We start from the raw sequence: 17544 nt of genomic DNA on the forward strand, positions 1-17544 counted from the left end.
TGAATCCCAATGGTAGCATATACAGGGTGAATAGGAGTGGACCCAAAACTGACCCCTGTGGTACCCCACAGGTCAGAGGGGCCACTGAGGATGAAAACTGTCCCATTTGTACTGAAATGGATCTGTCTGTTAAATACGACTCAAACCACTTTAGGACAGTGCCTTTTAAGCCAACACAGTGCTCTAAGCGCCACAGAAGAATTTTATGATCAACTGTGTCGAAGGCTGCAGTCAAATCAAGCAGAATTAAAATGGCACAGTTACCAGTATCAAGATGTAGGAAAAGATCATTAAAAACTTTTAATAGAGCAGTCTCCGTACTGTGACGAGACCTAAAACCAGACTGAAACTGTTCGTAGGCATCAGCCGTTTTTAAAAATTCTTGGACCTGAATTAACACAACTCTTTCTAAAACCTTTGAAATAAAAGGGAGCTTAGAAATGGGCCTAAAATTAGACAAAACCATAGGGTCTAAGTTCTTCTTCTTCAGAAGAGGCTGAATTATGGCATGTTTAAAAGAAGATGGAACGCAGCCAGAACTAAGACACAAATTAATAAATTTCAAAATAAAAGACTCCACTGAACAGAAGACCTCCTTAAACAGACATGATGGAATACTATCTGTTTGACAGTTAGCAGGGCGTAAATGTGCAACTATCTCATTAAGTTCAGTGAGGGTGACCGGTTCAAAGCTGTCAAGGACAGCTGTGCTTGCCATAGGTCCTGGGGAGACCTGAGCAGCACGAGAGAGATTATAATAACGGCTTCTGCACTGATCTGTGTCCAGAGTGACCAGAGCCGGTGAACTAACACAGCGCTGAGGAGCTCCTGTGCTCAACGTCCTGAACTCAGACAGTGTTCATTAACACTAACCCGCCGCCTGCGCTCGGACAAACAACAACAACACCATTTTATAATAAGAGGAGGAACTTTACAGTCATTCAGCCTTGCAATGAAGAGATGCGGCAGCAGCATATTAACAGCTGAACTCAGATCTAGAAATATCAGACGTGCGGACGAGCTCGGATCCTCTAAATGCCTGTTTATAAAGTGTGTTATAGCTATAACCGCATCATCTGTGCTTCTATTGCTCCTGTATGCACAGTGAAATGGCTCTGATAGACACTGACCGCTGTTTTTACTACATTAACCCTCTGGGGTCTGAGGTGTTTTCGGGGTCCTTGAGATGTTTTGGCATGCTCTGACATTTGTGCATTTTTCAGTTGCTTATAAACATATTAATGGCACAGGTGAAATTACACTCTATATAGCACACACAGGGCTACCATTATATGTGAGCAACATGTATGTACATGTTTGTATTTTTGAGAGAATATTGTTTATGCGTGGTTATTGAAAAAACTAAAAAATAAATTTTCTAATATATGGCCACAAATAACATACTAAATATCTGTCCACAAGACTTTTGACTAGTGGATGTTGTCGCCTAGAGTATTTGCTTCAAATTGATCTGAAAATCATTCTGGCTAATCATTCACATAAAACAATAGATTGTTTTAAATTGTGAAAAACATTTTTTTGTTTGCAAAGGCAATATGCGGATGGGCGGATCGGCCCAACCCCCTCATGAATAATTAGGCAGTTCTCACCTGAGCAGACTGCATACTAATGAGCCTTTCATTCAGGGGTGTCACACAAGAAAGAATGCAAGGACAATATATATATATAAATAAATAAATATTTATATACACACACACACACACACACACACACACACACACACACACACATATATATATATATATATGTGTGTGTGTGTGTGTGTGTGTGTGTGTGTGTGTATATAAATATTTATTTATTTATATATATATATATATTGTCCTTGCATTCTTTCTTGTGTGACACCCCTGAATGAAAGGCTCATTATATATATATATATATATATATATATATATATATATATATATATATATATATATATATATACATATATATATATATATATATATATATATATATATATATATTCATATACATATATATATATATATATATATATATACAAACAATCAAAATATAAATGAAAGCCAAAAGCACATTTTTAGTCACACATTTTAGCCATCCACATACCATTTTTAGCCATCCACCGCGGTAAAAATAAACCAGTCGCATTTCAAAGTCGTACGCGAAATGACCGCCAGGTGGCGCAAAGGGACATTTAGCAAAACGTAAGTGGGGCTAATGTCTATTAACAGTAGCCTAAGGATGAAATACTACAAGTTATGGTAATTTCCAAATAAGCCTACAACAAATTGTTGGTCATACAGATAAGATATAATCTTTTAAAACTGTAAAAGGTTAAAGTAGGCCTACACTCACAGGCTAAAGACAAAACGTTTTCTCGCTCATGTGAGAATCAAACGTTTGGTTATTTCTCAGTAACAAAATTCATAGCCGAGCGGTAGAACTGATGGTTCATCATCAAGATGACACAGGTTCAAATCCCGCACAAACATGGTCTGCTGTATATTTTATATTTATTATTGCAGAGAGATTTGTCTAGCTCTAAAACTCTGTTACACCATACAGTTTTGTTTTATATAGGCTATATATATTTTTTTATTTATTTATTCCAGGCTCTCACGCCACCCCCCCGATTTCTCACGCTGAAGTGTCAACCCGGTCGGTCAAATTCCTGAAAGATATAGTTTATCTATCGATCTACCTGTTGAGCCACTCGTGATCGACTAGTTATACCGTAAATTAGTTAAAATATCCCGTAATCTATTTAGAGCGAGCGTGCATGCGAGACAGATATTGTGCTCCAAACCGTGCGCGCGCATGGCAGAGAGGTCTGTTCCCTACAACCTAGAGTTTTTAAAAACATGGTTTTAAGTAAAGTGTGATTTGCCAGGGGGGACTGGGATTTCCTTCTGGTCTAAACATCCCTACTTCTGCTGAATTATTTTAATCCCCACACCCCTCCCTCCACAGCTAATCAATGCTATAGGCTACTTCACCAATATCAAATATATAAAATAGAGATATGCAACAGGCACGTTTAAACGAAAAACAATAAAATCAAAACCAGCGTTTCAGTTGTTCATTAGTTCCAGTGGCCTTAATGCATGCACGGCTTTTCAAAATTTCACAAAGCGTGTTGAGATTATTTTGAATGAAATATTGAAGTTTATAATTAAGTGTTTTGGCACACCACGCCGAGTGACCCTATGCATTTTTCTAAAGTCGGGTTTTATTCTGGCATCGTGAGTTAGTGTTCGACAAACGCGGCGGCGCGTTCATTTAGATTAATTTATTTATCTCATTATTACAGCTAAAATAACTTAATAGGCGACTCCGTAATTTTTTGGTCATACAGATAAGAGTAGAGTAGCTTACATCGTTCAAAACTGTAAACTTGTATTCATATTAGGCTAACGACAAAAACAGTATATCTGTCCTCTCTGTCTCCGGGAACTGCGCGTCACAAAAATGAACCGAAAGCCACTTCAGCTCAGTCACGATAAGAAATCGGCTATGTCTAAAGCCTTTAAATGTCTAAATATTTAGGCTAATAAATGTTATCTGATTATGTAGGCTAATCCATATGAAAACGAGAGGTACAGAGGATCTACTCAAACATGCGCTTCCCAATGAGAAAATGACAAGACATGGGTGAAAATCTCGCTCTAATTAAATGTAGGCTAAATCGCCCTGAATTAAAATGTAAAAACATAATAATGTATTTGTCGAAATGTTGCGATATTGTTTCATTTAAGTTCATAATTATTCTATAAATGTTATTTAATTTAGCAGCATTACCACGAAGCACCGTGTTTCGATATTTATTTGAATAATACAAAATAAAATAAAAACTTAATTCACAAATTGCATGCCTGGTTGTAAGGATCCAAAGATCCCTGTAGACTTTAATATTAAGTGACAACAAATTCACAAGCGTTTTTTCAGATTATATTTAGTTTTGCTTGGAAAAAGCTGCCCCAAACCAGTTTTATTTCATCAATTATTGAAATAATGAAATATTTAGTAATAAACTTTTATGACAGAAATATCACTAGGCTACATGTAACTTAAATCATTTAATTCCTTCATTATCAACACTGTCTAGAATGGCGATTTAAGTGTGAATTGCGACTTCTCTTTGTGTTAAGTCAGCCTCAGACTCCGATAGCCTGTGGGGGGTTGGAGGGACATTGCTGGACAAAGGTGTTAATGTTCCTCTTTCATATGGAGAGTGTCGGATAGCCAGCCTGATGAGCAGGCAAAATTATTGTAAGGATAAATCTGTGTCCAAATGTAGGCCCCATATCTTATTAAATTATAAATATTGTAGTTTATTTATTGTAGCCTATTTAAAGTTTTTTTTTCACACAAAATTTCAATTGAAGTTATTGTAAGGTGAATTCAACAAGGCATGCTGTGTCTTTGAAGCAACAATTAAAGGTTAAATAATTTTTTCGTGATTTGTATGGCTGACACGCAGCGACATATACAGTATTATCAGCTGTATGATGTGTTTTTACCCTGAAATGATTAATTTCGAGAGAGAGACCCGCGCGCGCAGCGAGGGAGACTAAATAAACTTGTTAAAAAGAGATCCAGCGCGAGAGAGGCAAAGAGAAACGCATGTTTTTAATTTAATTATGTTTCTTTGGACAATTTTCGTTTTGTAGGCCTACTGTTTTAATTGTTTAATTTAGCTGTAATTTCTTTGGCAATACAAATTTAAAATGTCGCAAGAATAAGATTAGCCTAGTGTTTCTTATTTTGCATCGCAAAAGAAATAAACTCTAAACAAGATGCAACCCTGTTTTAAATTAAACAATTTAAACCTTGAAATGTTCGAACTTGGTTTCAAACTTAAGTAATTTTAGTGTTCTTTTACATTACACAATAATTTAGCAGACTAAAGACGAGCTTCTTCATTTTCATTTTCTGATCGGCTGACAATCTTCATCAGTTTTTGTCGTTTGTGCAGCGGCTGCGGTTCTACAGGAATGTAGCAAATTTATGTTGTAATGATAATCAAACAAAACTCTTGACTTTAAATAAGTAAACAGATATAAACAGTTACCTATTTAAGCATCAAGGTGGGAAAATATAAACGTAGGACAACATCGGTTAACATCATCTATGCTACATTGAGATTCGATCTCGGGTCTATTGAAGCTCCTCGAAGCTCGTGTCGTTGCGTTGATCACTGAGCTATCGTCTGTACGCTGTTAAAGTTGTAAAGCCTCGTTCATGTAGCCTAAATGTTTTTATTGCAATGTTTTATGTTGAAATGTTTTCATTATTTATTCAATTACATTTCAGTAGCCTAATTTCAGTATTGTGATTATGAATTATTTTAACTACGTTTCACTTGTTGAATTCTTCTGCTACCAGCTTTCAATCGCTCTGAATCAGCGCGGTGCGGCAGCAGATTACGCATTAGAGAGAATAAACCGGAATAAACGAACACTTTTCAGAGTCTATGATTGTAGCGCCTCTTAGCGGTAAAAGGCAGCAAATACACCACACATTTTACCGCCGCGGTGGAACAGCTGATGTGGGCGTTGTCATGGCTTGCCTCGACATTTGCGTTTGAATAGCGCGCGTCGTCCGTGGGCGTGTCAGATTAACGCGTAATGAAGTGTAATGAGCTGGGGGAAAAAATACTGACAGCACTCTCTTTTCATACAGATTGCATAAACTGAGAATATTTGTTTTTTATATAAATTACTTCATTTAAAAGAAGAGAATTCAAGCTTCATAAAGAAAAACCTCTCGTGCCTGTGTGACAAGTAATCGCGGAGTTACAGTCAATCTTAGGACGCGTTTCAGAATGGACTTCACTGACAGAGAGAACGCAAAACTCGCATCATGTTTGTTTTTCTTTATTTGGTGAAAAGCACAACACTTTGTTTTTATTGTGAGTATCCACAAAAAAAATAGAAACTTAACAGGATCTAATGATGTACAACACTTATATGTAAGATCAAAATTAACAGAGTAATTTGAGTCTCTTTTGCACTGATAAGGAAAAAAGTGAGCTGGTATCGCCGGCGAGACCGCCGACCCCAGAGAGTTAATCATCATTTTCTCCAAACACTTCATTACTGTAGAAGCGAGCGCTACTGGAGGATCATCATTATTCTCCTCACAGCAAAGCTGGTTTGGGACAGGGATAATAGTGGAGCTCTTCCACATTGAGGAACTGTGTGTGTGTCTATAGATGTCTGATAAACGGGCGCCAGCTTCTGCCAGCTCTCGACTGCAAGATCTCAGTGTCCGCCCAGAGACGCGTCTGGCCCAGAAGCCTTGTTAGGACACACATGTGGACACAGTCTCTCCACCATATGCGGGTCAGTGAGTGTTTGAGGATAATCCAGTCCAGACGAGGCGTCCAGTGCAGTTTCTGCTCCTGTGAGAAGTCTCTGACGGCAAACCTGCAATAAACATCGCTCAACTCATCCGCCAGAGAGAGAGTGTGTGTGTGTGTGTGTGTATTGGAGAAGCAGCAGAACTTTTCTTCACGGCGGCTGTTGTTGGAGGACGAGGAAGTGCGAGGAACAGCGCTGAGAATGTGTGTGTTCAGAACGCCGGGCCGGGAGAGAAACAGAAGTGGATGAGGGACGAGTCTCGCTTTCATGAGATGTTGAAGAGTTTGCTCTAATGCTGGAACTGCTGGAACTAATGAAGAGATCGTCGAGTTGAGCTCTTGAGGAGAAATGGACCATTTGTAGAATCGGTGTATTAGCAGCGGCAGAATGAAGAGATGAAGTCTGGGAAGAAGATGGAGGAGGAGCAGTTTAAACTGGAGATCTCCAGGTGGAGGAGAGAGAGTCTTCTGGAGCTGGTTTGAATGAGCGCTGGATTTTGCGCTCAGAAAGAGTTTCTGTGTTTGGATCTGTAAGATCTTCTGCGAGATGTGACTGTTGGGTCTCTGGAAGAATGGACAACTCGTCGTCTGAAGGAAAGCGCTGTATTTCCGGATGTTGGACATTGTTCAGTACGGCACTACCGGACGCTGGAGCGGCTGACACTGGAGAGAGCGAAGCGGATGCTTATACACTCCTGATGACTGACAGATTAGATGGACTCGCTCCTCCATAACTTACGTTTAGGAACTTCATTTCATCTCAAGTTAGTGATGATATCCTAATGTGTGTAACTAGTAGATCTCTTAAAGTCCCCAGTGAAATCAAAATGTAAGTATTTTGTCTTTTAGCATGAATATGTTAGTCTTACTGTAATCTATAAGCTAGTCTGTAGACAGCATTTCCCAATTTAAATACACAGTCGAACTGAATAGCCGTTCGTACTACGGTGAGCAGTTCAGGACATCTCAGACCTCACTCATATGAGGAAAAGGCTTCAGGTCTCAGGAAAAACAACATCAATGTCAAGACTCGTACAATCAGGCATCGGACGAAACAGCCTCAGACTAAAAGATGCATTTATGTCTGATGCCTTTCTGTCTCCGGCTGTTTCGTCCAGTGACGAGAGAAAGAGCTGAACTTGGCATGACAACTTTGCAAATGGAGCTTGAGGAAAGTAGTTTTAAGTTTTAGCGCCATGTCGCGTTGATCGATACGCCATTTCATGAAGCATTTTTATGGTCTAGTCAGTAGATGTCGGTCGTAGCAGCAACACACTGTGAGATGATCATGACTCTCAGTAAATGATCAGGCGATCTTTGATCAAAACACCGTTTAGGAGCCGCGACCACAGAAATCTCCACGAGTGTTTCACGATGATCATCTTTCGTCTGGAACAGAATCATACAGTGTGTGCCGGACATTAGATATGATAAATCTTTATGTAGGAGACTTTGAGCTTTGTAAGTTTGCAGATCTTATACACACACAAACAGCAACATAACACACCAAAGGAAACATATGCATCATATGACACCTTTAAACCATTAATACAAATGTAATACAACTATTATTAAAAACATGATGTATGAACTCAATCTTCCATTGTTTTCCAAAAGTGAGCTTGAACTGTTTTATCTTCTCATAATTATTAAAAATGAATCTTTCATTAGTGTTTGTCTCGCTCTGCTGGTTCAACACAAACACATTCAGGCTCTATATTTACTCTAAAACTCCAACATTTGTGAGTTTATACTGTGTGTTTATACAAATTAAATGGTTAATCTATGAATGAGAAAGTGTAATTTGCTGTGAAATAAAAGGTGTTTCACTGCCGCCTCATCAGGTCTGTCAGAGGATCGTTGAAATCTAAATGAAGTCTTAATTTATAACAGTGAAGTCACTGTATCTTCAGTCTCTGTTGATTCTGTTGACTGTGAGTCTCTGTAGTGGATCCTTATTTACCATCAGATGATCAGCAGAAGATCAGACTGTCATCTAATACCTAAAATAAAACACACACAGCCACATATGCAGTATGAGATATTACATCTGTCACATCTTTACATAAGAAAACTAACTAGATAATCTATATTAATTCCTTCTCAAACATGATAATATCGCTTCTATCTGATGCTCAAAGTCACTTTACAGAATCAAAAGCACATGAAAGGTCACTTTCACACACCGGACAGCTGATCCAGAACCAGCAGAAATCATCATTACACTCACTACACATTTAATATCAGTTAATAACACACAACCCTAATCTCAGATTATCACACACATAAGGCTTTACACAGAAGAAGCGGCACAGAAACCAAATCTGAAGCGCCATAAAATCACTAAATGTGTATTTTGCGACGACTCTGTTATTTTGGTGGTTTGCTTCACGATGTATATCTTACTCAGTGTGTCTCTCTCTAAACACACACACAAACCTGTCCACCAAATCAGCATAATCTCATACACACACACACACACAGACACACACACACACACACCAAAGCAAGTAACAACTACCTAACAAAACAGAAACTGAATTTAAGATTTATTATCTGATGATCTCAGACACAATATTCCCCCCCACACACACACTGAATCTTTACTATTATTTCTAGTGAGAAAATCAGCCAGTTAAACTTTAAATGAAAATATGATGAAAATCGTTAAGAACTATTCTTACAGTAGTGTCTTCAGTTTATAATGTGGATCATCCCTCAGATCCTCCAGCTGCTTCACTCCTGAGTCTCCTAGTTTATTCCCAGACAGATCCAGATGTCTCAGGTGTGAGGGGTTTGATCTCAGAGCTGAAGCCAGAGCAACACAACCTTCATCTGTGACTCCACACTCCCTCAACCTGTAGAGAACAATGACACACATTAAGCCTATATCCAGAGATAAACACAACACTTAAAATATTATATATACACATACTCATTAGTTCATGTTGTTCAAATACAACAGTTTGAATCCGTGTATCAGTCGTACAGTTTATTTTTTATTTTATTTTATATTGAAAGTAGAAAAATTAGAAAACGGTTCCTTTTTAGTGTTTTTAATTTTGTCCAAAAACGACACAGTTTGATCTCCGGCTGATAAATCAGAGGAAAGGGGCGTTTCATTCCCGCCCGCGTGTAGAAATCCAATATTCAAGCCGTTATTAATGTTTCTACCTGAGAACGAAACACGAAAAATCTAAATGAATTCTTGTTTTTCATTTTGAAAAAAAAAAGAATACTTTTTATACTTTCAATATTAAATAAAAAAAATGACTGAACGACTGATACACAGATTAGGGATTTATTGATTAGGGGATTCAATATACAGTTTGTACAGTATAAAAATCTATATTTCTATGGAAAATCCCCATAAAACATGGAAACCTAACGTGTGTGTGTGTGTGTGTGTGTGTGCTTAATGTATTTGTAAACATTTTAACCCTTGTGTTCTGTTCGAATTCTGTGTACTCCCCTTATGGACCGGGTCAAATTGACCCTAATTGGATTCAATACAATTCCTCAAAAATCACACTATGAAAAACAACAAAGATTTAGATACAAACTGTAAACTTTTAATATCAACATTTGTCAAACATTACAAAAACATTATACCTGAAAATATGATTTATGAAAATGTTTTTAAAACATTTTTTAAAACAGTTTTGTTTTGACAAAATTGGAAAATAAACAGTATACTGATTTTTTTGCATATATTGTTTTTTCCTTTTTTTTTACATTTTATGCTTTGAACATCGTAACTGAACAAAAAAAAAAAATAGCTGTATAATGAAAATTTTTCATTTTCCTAAGTTAACTTTCCCTAGTTTCCTAAGACCTATTTTCCTAGTTTCATTATTCACTCACTGGGAAGTGAGAAACCAAACATAACAAAAACATACATCAAATAAATGTTTATTTATTTATTTTTTGGCTCTGTGAAGCTGCCTTTGAAAATCCTACATAAAAGTTTTGGTTAAAAGCTAGGTATTTTAGATATTTTGAATATTGAAATGAGAGCTTATTTTACTATCTGTGTCTGACAAAGATTTTCATCTGTAATTTGCAAATAATTCTAATTGATTTTAGCTTTTTCAAGTGTGTTTGGTTAGGGTTAGAGCACTTTTAGATGCACTTGCACGTTAGAACTGGAGTTGAAGTGCCCTGACATACAGAAAATAAATGTTTTTATTTTGTGTCTGTACAGTTGCTTTTGAATGGCTGTCTATGAGGGTCAAATTGACCCGCGAACATCACAAACGTAACAGTAATTTTGTTTGTATATGTCAAAACACATCAGCATGTTGAAACTTTGCTTTGCATGCATGTTCATCATGATAAATGAGAAAAAGTCACAAAATATCAAGAAAAAAAAACAAAGGTTAACCAGTATTTCCAACAACTTGAAAATCGAAACGGGTCAAATTGACCCGCAACATAACACAAGGGTTAAGGAATGGGTGTGTGTGTATGTGTGTGTGTGTTAGGTCTGGAAACGAAAAAAAAAATTCTCCAAACTATCATGATTTTTTTTGTTTACGATCTGAATGTATTATTTTTATTCCAGAATCGATATTGATTCAAATGAAATGGCTTTATTTTCTTCCTCGCTTATAGCCGAGGTTGACAGAAGTTAGCCACTCTTGCTCCAACAGAGGCTGAAGCGTGTGGTTATCTATGAGTGTCGTAATATCCCTGTCTAGTGGACGTGTGGAAGCGGCGTGAGACTGAATCAGTGTTAAACTCAGAGCCTTTGTCACTATTATAGCGACTTTTCAGACCCCTTTAGTGATTTTTGTTTTTTAAAGCGACTAGCGACAAATCTAGCGTCTCTCTGGTCAAACCTCAGTGACCCCCAAATGCTGTCAGTGGTGCGAGCGCGAGCTCTTGCTCTCTCCCTGCCGTCTCTCTCTCTCGCTCTAACATATGTGGAAACAAACAAGTCTTATCTGGCTAGAACATGACATAAGCCTATAACACGCTCTCACATGTTTATTTTTTAGCATTTTTGGGAGGAGTAAAATGTACATATGTGGATTCAACAACCAGATGCATTTACACTTGTCCAGTTTGGTCTGGAACGGTCTCAGACCTCCTCCTGAAGTGGTTTGAGCGATCGGATCCGTCTGGAATGTGTTTCGCAGGGCATTTACACCTGGTCTCTTCACGATCGGATAGCTATCCCATCACAGAAAACGCTTGAAGTGGCCAGGTGTGAACAGCCCCTTAGGGAAGGCGTTAGCTACTTTCCTCTGAACATAGTTGTCAACACTGGACTGAGTCACTGAAAGCCCTCGCGCTGCTCATATACTGAGAGAGAGACGAGACATTTATCCCAATTATTTGTATACAGTCTAATAATAATAATATAATCTAGTAATACTGATTCATATATTAACAACAGCTTATATATGTAGTAGTTTATACTGTATGGTAATGATAGTATCAGTATTAGAGGAAATACGGTAAAGGGGTGTGGGCACTCTCGCCCGGAAACTGATCTGTATCAGTGTTGTACCAGAAGTAAACGGCACTCAACTTGGCTCCGTCTCTGCGTGTGTTATTGTTCCTCCACAAATATTACAATATACTCTTATACTGTTCATTAATTATAAACTAATAGTTTGCGAATGATTCATAAGCGCTGTGTTACTGTATACTTGTGATAAAGTGTCACCATTATTTCAAACTGGTTGCATTAAGTGTAATTGTTCCTTTTGTATGTGATGGAGTGATTCTTCTTTACATAACAACACAATAATAATAAACACAATAACACAATAACAATAATAAACACAATAACACAATAATAATAATAATAATAATAATAATTAATAACAATAACAATAATAATAATAACAATGATAATAAACACAATAACACAATAACAATAATAATAATAAACACAATAATAAACACAAAATAAACAAAGTAAAGATGAATTTGACTGATAGCATTATTACTATTTTTAACCCCGGATGGGGCTTACGCCACACATATATTATATACACTATCTACATATTAATCCTTATTCACTCAGAGTCTTTATGGTAGAGATGATCTTACCCCAGTCTCTCCAGTTTACAGAGAGGATTCTCCAGTAGATCAGAAAGATGCTTTATTCCTGAGTCTCCTAGTTTATTCACAGACAGATCCAGATCTCTCAGGTGTGAGGGGTTTGATCTCAGAGCTGAAGCCAGAGCAACACAACCTTCATCTGTGACTCCACAATCCCACAACCTGTAGAGAACAATGACACACATTAAGCCTCTGGTTTTCTTCAGGGTCTTTTTAACCCGCAAATGACTTTTGCTCAAATTTTTTAAATAATTCTCTTTGTCCAAATGGTATGAAACTTTCTACGGCTCTCAACACTTTCTAGATCTACAAAAAAAAAAAAAAAAAATTGTAATGATTTCTGTTTTTATGTTAGCGTGAAAAAGATAGTGACACTAGTTGTCTTCGGGTCCCTGGAGACCCCGCATAGTAAATATACAAAATTCATCATCAAAATCAGAAACAACGCAGAACACACAGACAGAAATATATACATATTATATATATATATATATATATATATATATATATATATATATATATATATATATATATATATATACGTATACAAACTGTTCTCTTATCATTTGTAAAATAAAATCCTCCAAAATGCAGAAACATAACAAAAATAAATTGGTGACACTGACACATTGAAAATGTGCACATACACACACACACACACACACACACACACACACACACACACACACACACACACACCACACCACACACACACACACACACACACACACACACACACACACACACACACACACACCACACACACACACACACACACACACACACACACACACACACACACACCACACACACACACACACACACAAAGGAATACATTTGTAAGGCTATAAAAAACTCATTTGTTATTGCTGTTCATGTCATGTATTTTTACTCAATATGTAATATAACTGTTCATTTCTGTTAATTTTTGTTCTGTTAGTTAGTAACTGAAATGTTGATTAAAAATTTAGAATTATATTAAAAACAGACGATTGAAATACAGTTTTTTACAATCACTTTGTTACTATTTTCAGAACCTTGATGTCATTTTTCACAACTCTAGACACAAAACTCACAACCAATGATCAAAATGCACATTTTTCAAAACTCTAACCCTTTTCTCAATTGCTTGGATACAATACACATAAAACTTAGATCATTTGTTCATTCAACAAAGATCACCTGTTCAATATGACACAACTTAACATTACAGTACTACTATTTCAAAAGGCAATTCACACATTACATTTCAAATGAGTGTCTATTCATTTCCTTACAATGATCTAACTATCAATTGATACAACTGCTCAAAATGATAAGTAACTGTTGCATTACTCTTAATGCATAGTTGTATGGAAACAGACACACAATCTTCCATGTTTACAGTAAATCATGAAAGTTTCAAGATAATGAGATTCATTGTCACCAATTAGCATGGAGCATGAACCAATTAGACTACAATATCCATGGATGTAGCCTAATATTTTATATTTTTGCTTTGATTCCAATAAACCTATGTTGTGATTGTACTTTAGTGTTTTGCATCAATATATTACACACTTTGTTCAATGATTCCACTATGTGTGTATTCTCTCTACTACTGCAGTACTTTTACAGAGATGTATTTACTGTACATGTAGTACCATAATCACCTATTTTGTTCTACAATATTTAATGATTGTACGAACAATGACACAGTGAAACTATCGGTTGCTTGTGTGTGGGTGATCTATAGTTATGTTTCAATGGTATTTCACAGTAAATTTGTTTTTTGAACCAATGATTGTGCAAGTGCAAGATTTCTTTAAAGATGTGAATGCGCAATGCAATGTTTTGAACATTAGACAGCCTGTGTTACAAGTGATAACCGTTTTGAGTTTTGTGTCTAGAGTTTTGAAAAATGACATCAATGTTCTGAAAATAGTAGCAAAGTGATTGTAAAAAACTGTAAATAATAAAATCTAAAAATGTATCTTTGTAACATTGTTCAGGTTTGATTCTAATCATAACATTATTGAAAACATTTTTCAGTACAAAAATGCTAAACTTTGACAAAAGTATTTTATTTTTGTTATAATTGTGATTTTATAATATTTAGGTATGAATCCAACTGAATCCAACTTGTGAAAAGATATATTTAGTTAGTCGAATAGCAAATAGTGGAGCTCTATAGCCATCTAGTGGTTAAAAATATTTTTTTTTATTTTAAAACTGCATTTTCCAAAAAAATGGGCACAAATCATACATTAAACCATATAAAGTTATCCAGGTTATCCCCATGAATGAAAGTCAGAAATCTGGGTCTTTTATAAAGTGAATTTTACATAAAATGCTGTTTTTTTGTAAAAAGCCTATTTAAATAAATATTTATTTATTTATAGAAATTTAAAATATATCAAAATTACAGTCAAATTACATTTGTAAAAAAAAAAAAAAAAAAAAAAAAAATTAATTCTGTTACAAAATTAAATGTTATTGTCTGGGGTCCCTGGAGACCCCAAAGATAACTAGTGTCGGCCCCAAATGAAGATAACACAAGGGTTAAGCCTTTATCCAGAGATAAATATAACACTTAAACAATAAATAACATAATGCTGTCAACATGAAATGTATAGAAATACTCATCAGTTCACTTTGTTAAAATACATCAGTTATGATTAGGGGATTGAATATACAGTTTGTACAGAATAAAAATTAGTATTTCTATGGAAAGTCCCCATAAAACATGGAAACCCAGCTTGCTCCAACAGAGGCTGAAGCGTGTGGTTATCTATGAGTGTCGTAATATCCCTGTCTAGTGGACGTGTGGAAGCGGCGTGAGACTGAAGCACTGAAAGCCCTCGCGCTGCTCATATGCTGAGAGAGAGATAAGACAGTAGAGCTGACCGATTCAGCTTTACAATACTGTGATCTCCATTCACACACACACACCATCTTCTTACAATTCCTCTATTAAACCTTTGACTAAATCACATCGCAACACTTTACATCTGTGTTGGCGCTGCCACTGACCCAGAGAGAGTTGGCATGAAACAGCTTAAATAGAAGTAATGGGATAAAAGTTTAAAGTTCAGATATAAACACTGATCTAGCTTTTGATAGAAACAACTGAAGGCACTCTCTGTAATCTCAATGAGGTCTGAAAAATGAAATGCCTGATATCACAGCGCTGATAAGCACAGCTCCTCAAAACTCTCCACTGACTTTATCAAGCCCAGGGCTTTTAGTTTTTGGGTGGTTTGTAAAACCCTCAACACAGAGGCTTTATCAATTTGCAGATATTCCTCTGTTTTCAAACTAAAATAAAAATCCCTACTAACTTCATCAAAATCGTGTGTATCAAATCGCCTATAAAATCCTGAGCTTCATTCTCTCTCTCTCGCACAGCTCTCTCTCTCATCAGTAGCCATAGCAGCTCCGGAGCCGGTTCTGATCCAGGGTCAGTTTACTCCAGAGGTGTTCAGCGCATGCGTCTCTATTGATGAGGCTCCAGCGGGCCTGACACTTATATCTATATAAAGCGCTGTTACAACAAGCTAATGTTCAGTTTATTATAATATATAGCTAATGCTCATCTCACACATCGTTTATCTGCATTCAGACGTTTGTTTGTTTTTTGCAACAGGACATTGTCTACGCTATAATGTAAAAAGATTTTAAAATGATTGCACAATCACCAAATAGGAGGCGATATGCACTATGTAAATCAGCATTTAACAAAAGAAGAAAGTAGTCGTACGGCGCGCTTTTTCTCAGCGTCTGTTTCCATGGCGACTCGTGGATTCGTCTCTGTTGAGAAGGTCTGGTGTGTGAACCATGAAATTAAACAATAAAAGCAAATAATGTGGTTTAATCAAGCAAGAGTTCAGGCTATGTTTGAGGGTAAGATAAGCTTGCTTTCTGGAACACACCCCAGGACACAGGCAGATCTCCAAACCAGGAATAGCAGAAAACAAGGACAACGCTCAGTAATGCCAGGAACTCTAGACAAGACTCTGCGCTGAGACAAACAACTGAACTGGGGAAATAGGCAGAGAGACTGAGGGATCATGAGTGCATATCATTTGTGCAATATCTCTTTTTTAAACAATGAATTAAACATATCAGCAAGTTTAACTGTTATTCTAAGAGATTATGGGAGGGAGAAAGATTATGTAAAACTGATCAAATGAAAAACATTAAAAAACATCTGTTTTTTTTACCTAAATAAATGTATTAACATTTTAATTAAATTAAAATAAATATTAAAAAGGTCTAAATATAAATGTTCATTTGTTTAAATGTTAATTATAAATGCATATATTTGAAAATAAATTTCTCACACAAATATCATAAAAACGGTTACGTTGTCATGATTCTGCCATCTTGTCTTTGATTTCACTGGTCTTGTGGCAGGATCATGGCAGACCCATGTTTCATGTGCAGCACATGGCCATTTGTTTGGGCCATGTGCTTGCGTTGTCTCCTCTCTTTACCCCGCCCCCTTGTTATCCTGATTTAGTCATTATTGCTTTATCTGTGTCACCTGTCATGTCATGATTAGTCTCCCTATTTTATCCCCTTGTGTTTCACTGTCTCTTGTCGGTTCATTGCCAAATGTTACTTGTGAGTACCCTGTGAAAGTCTTGTCTTTGAAAGTCATTGAAAGTCTAGTCATTGTTAGTTTCTCTTGAAGTGTTGTTTGTTTTCTAGTGTTTTGTCAGTGTCGTTGTCTAGTTAGTCACCGTAGTCTTGTCTTGTTTTGCCCCCTCGTGGGCTTTGTTTTCCCGGTTATTTGTAGTGATGGCCAAATGAAGCTTTTGTGAAGCACTGAACCACTTGAGCCAATTGGTTCGAAAATGGGTTCATTACTCGAAGCTTCAGTTGCAGCGACCTCTCCTGGCGAAAAGCAAGGCTGCAGTCAAATTAATCAGTGAGCAGTATTTGAGAAACTACTTTAGTTCTGAAGCATCTTTGCTAAGATCACCCTTGGATTTTTAACTATATTTCCTTTGAAAACTCTTTGATGCACACGCTAATGCTGAGCATAATGTTCTATTTACAAATAAAAATTTATAAATGTATGTTTTGTGTTATTTAGGAGAGAGTGCTGGGAAAATATGGCATAGGTTGGGTGTGCTTGT

General features: G+C 36.5%; 1 protein-coding gene across 50 annotated transcripts in view; it reads right to left on the minus strand.

Moving 5' to 3' along the window:
- Nucleotides 1–17544, minus strand: part of LOC130072179 (protein NLRC5-like) — a 912375-nt gene that overhangs the window by 631846 nt on the left and 262985 nt on the right. For 35 of the 50 annotated variants that reach the window (XM_056237149.1, XM_056237148.1, XM_056237144.1 and 32 more), the window contains one exon: nucleotides 12410–12583. The exons of the other annotated variants lie outside the window; for them this stretch is intronic. In XM_056237149.1, coding sequence (XP_056093124.1) covers nucleotides 12410–12583 — 174 coding nt within the window. The remainder of the gene's footprint in view (nucleotides 1–12409; nucleotides 12584–17544) is intronic. 50 annotated transcript variants of the gene reach the window in all.

The sequence above is a fragment of the Rhinichthys klamathensis genome, unplaced genomic scaffold, assembly GCF_029890125.1.
Source record: "Rhinichthys klamathensis goyatoka isolate OS25496 unplaced genomic scaffold, OSU_Roscu_1.1 h1tg000481l_1, whole genome shotgun sequence".
NCBI lineage: Eukaryota > Metazoa > Chordata > Actinopteri > Cypriniformes > Leuciscidae > Rhinichthys > Rhinichthys klamathensis.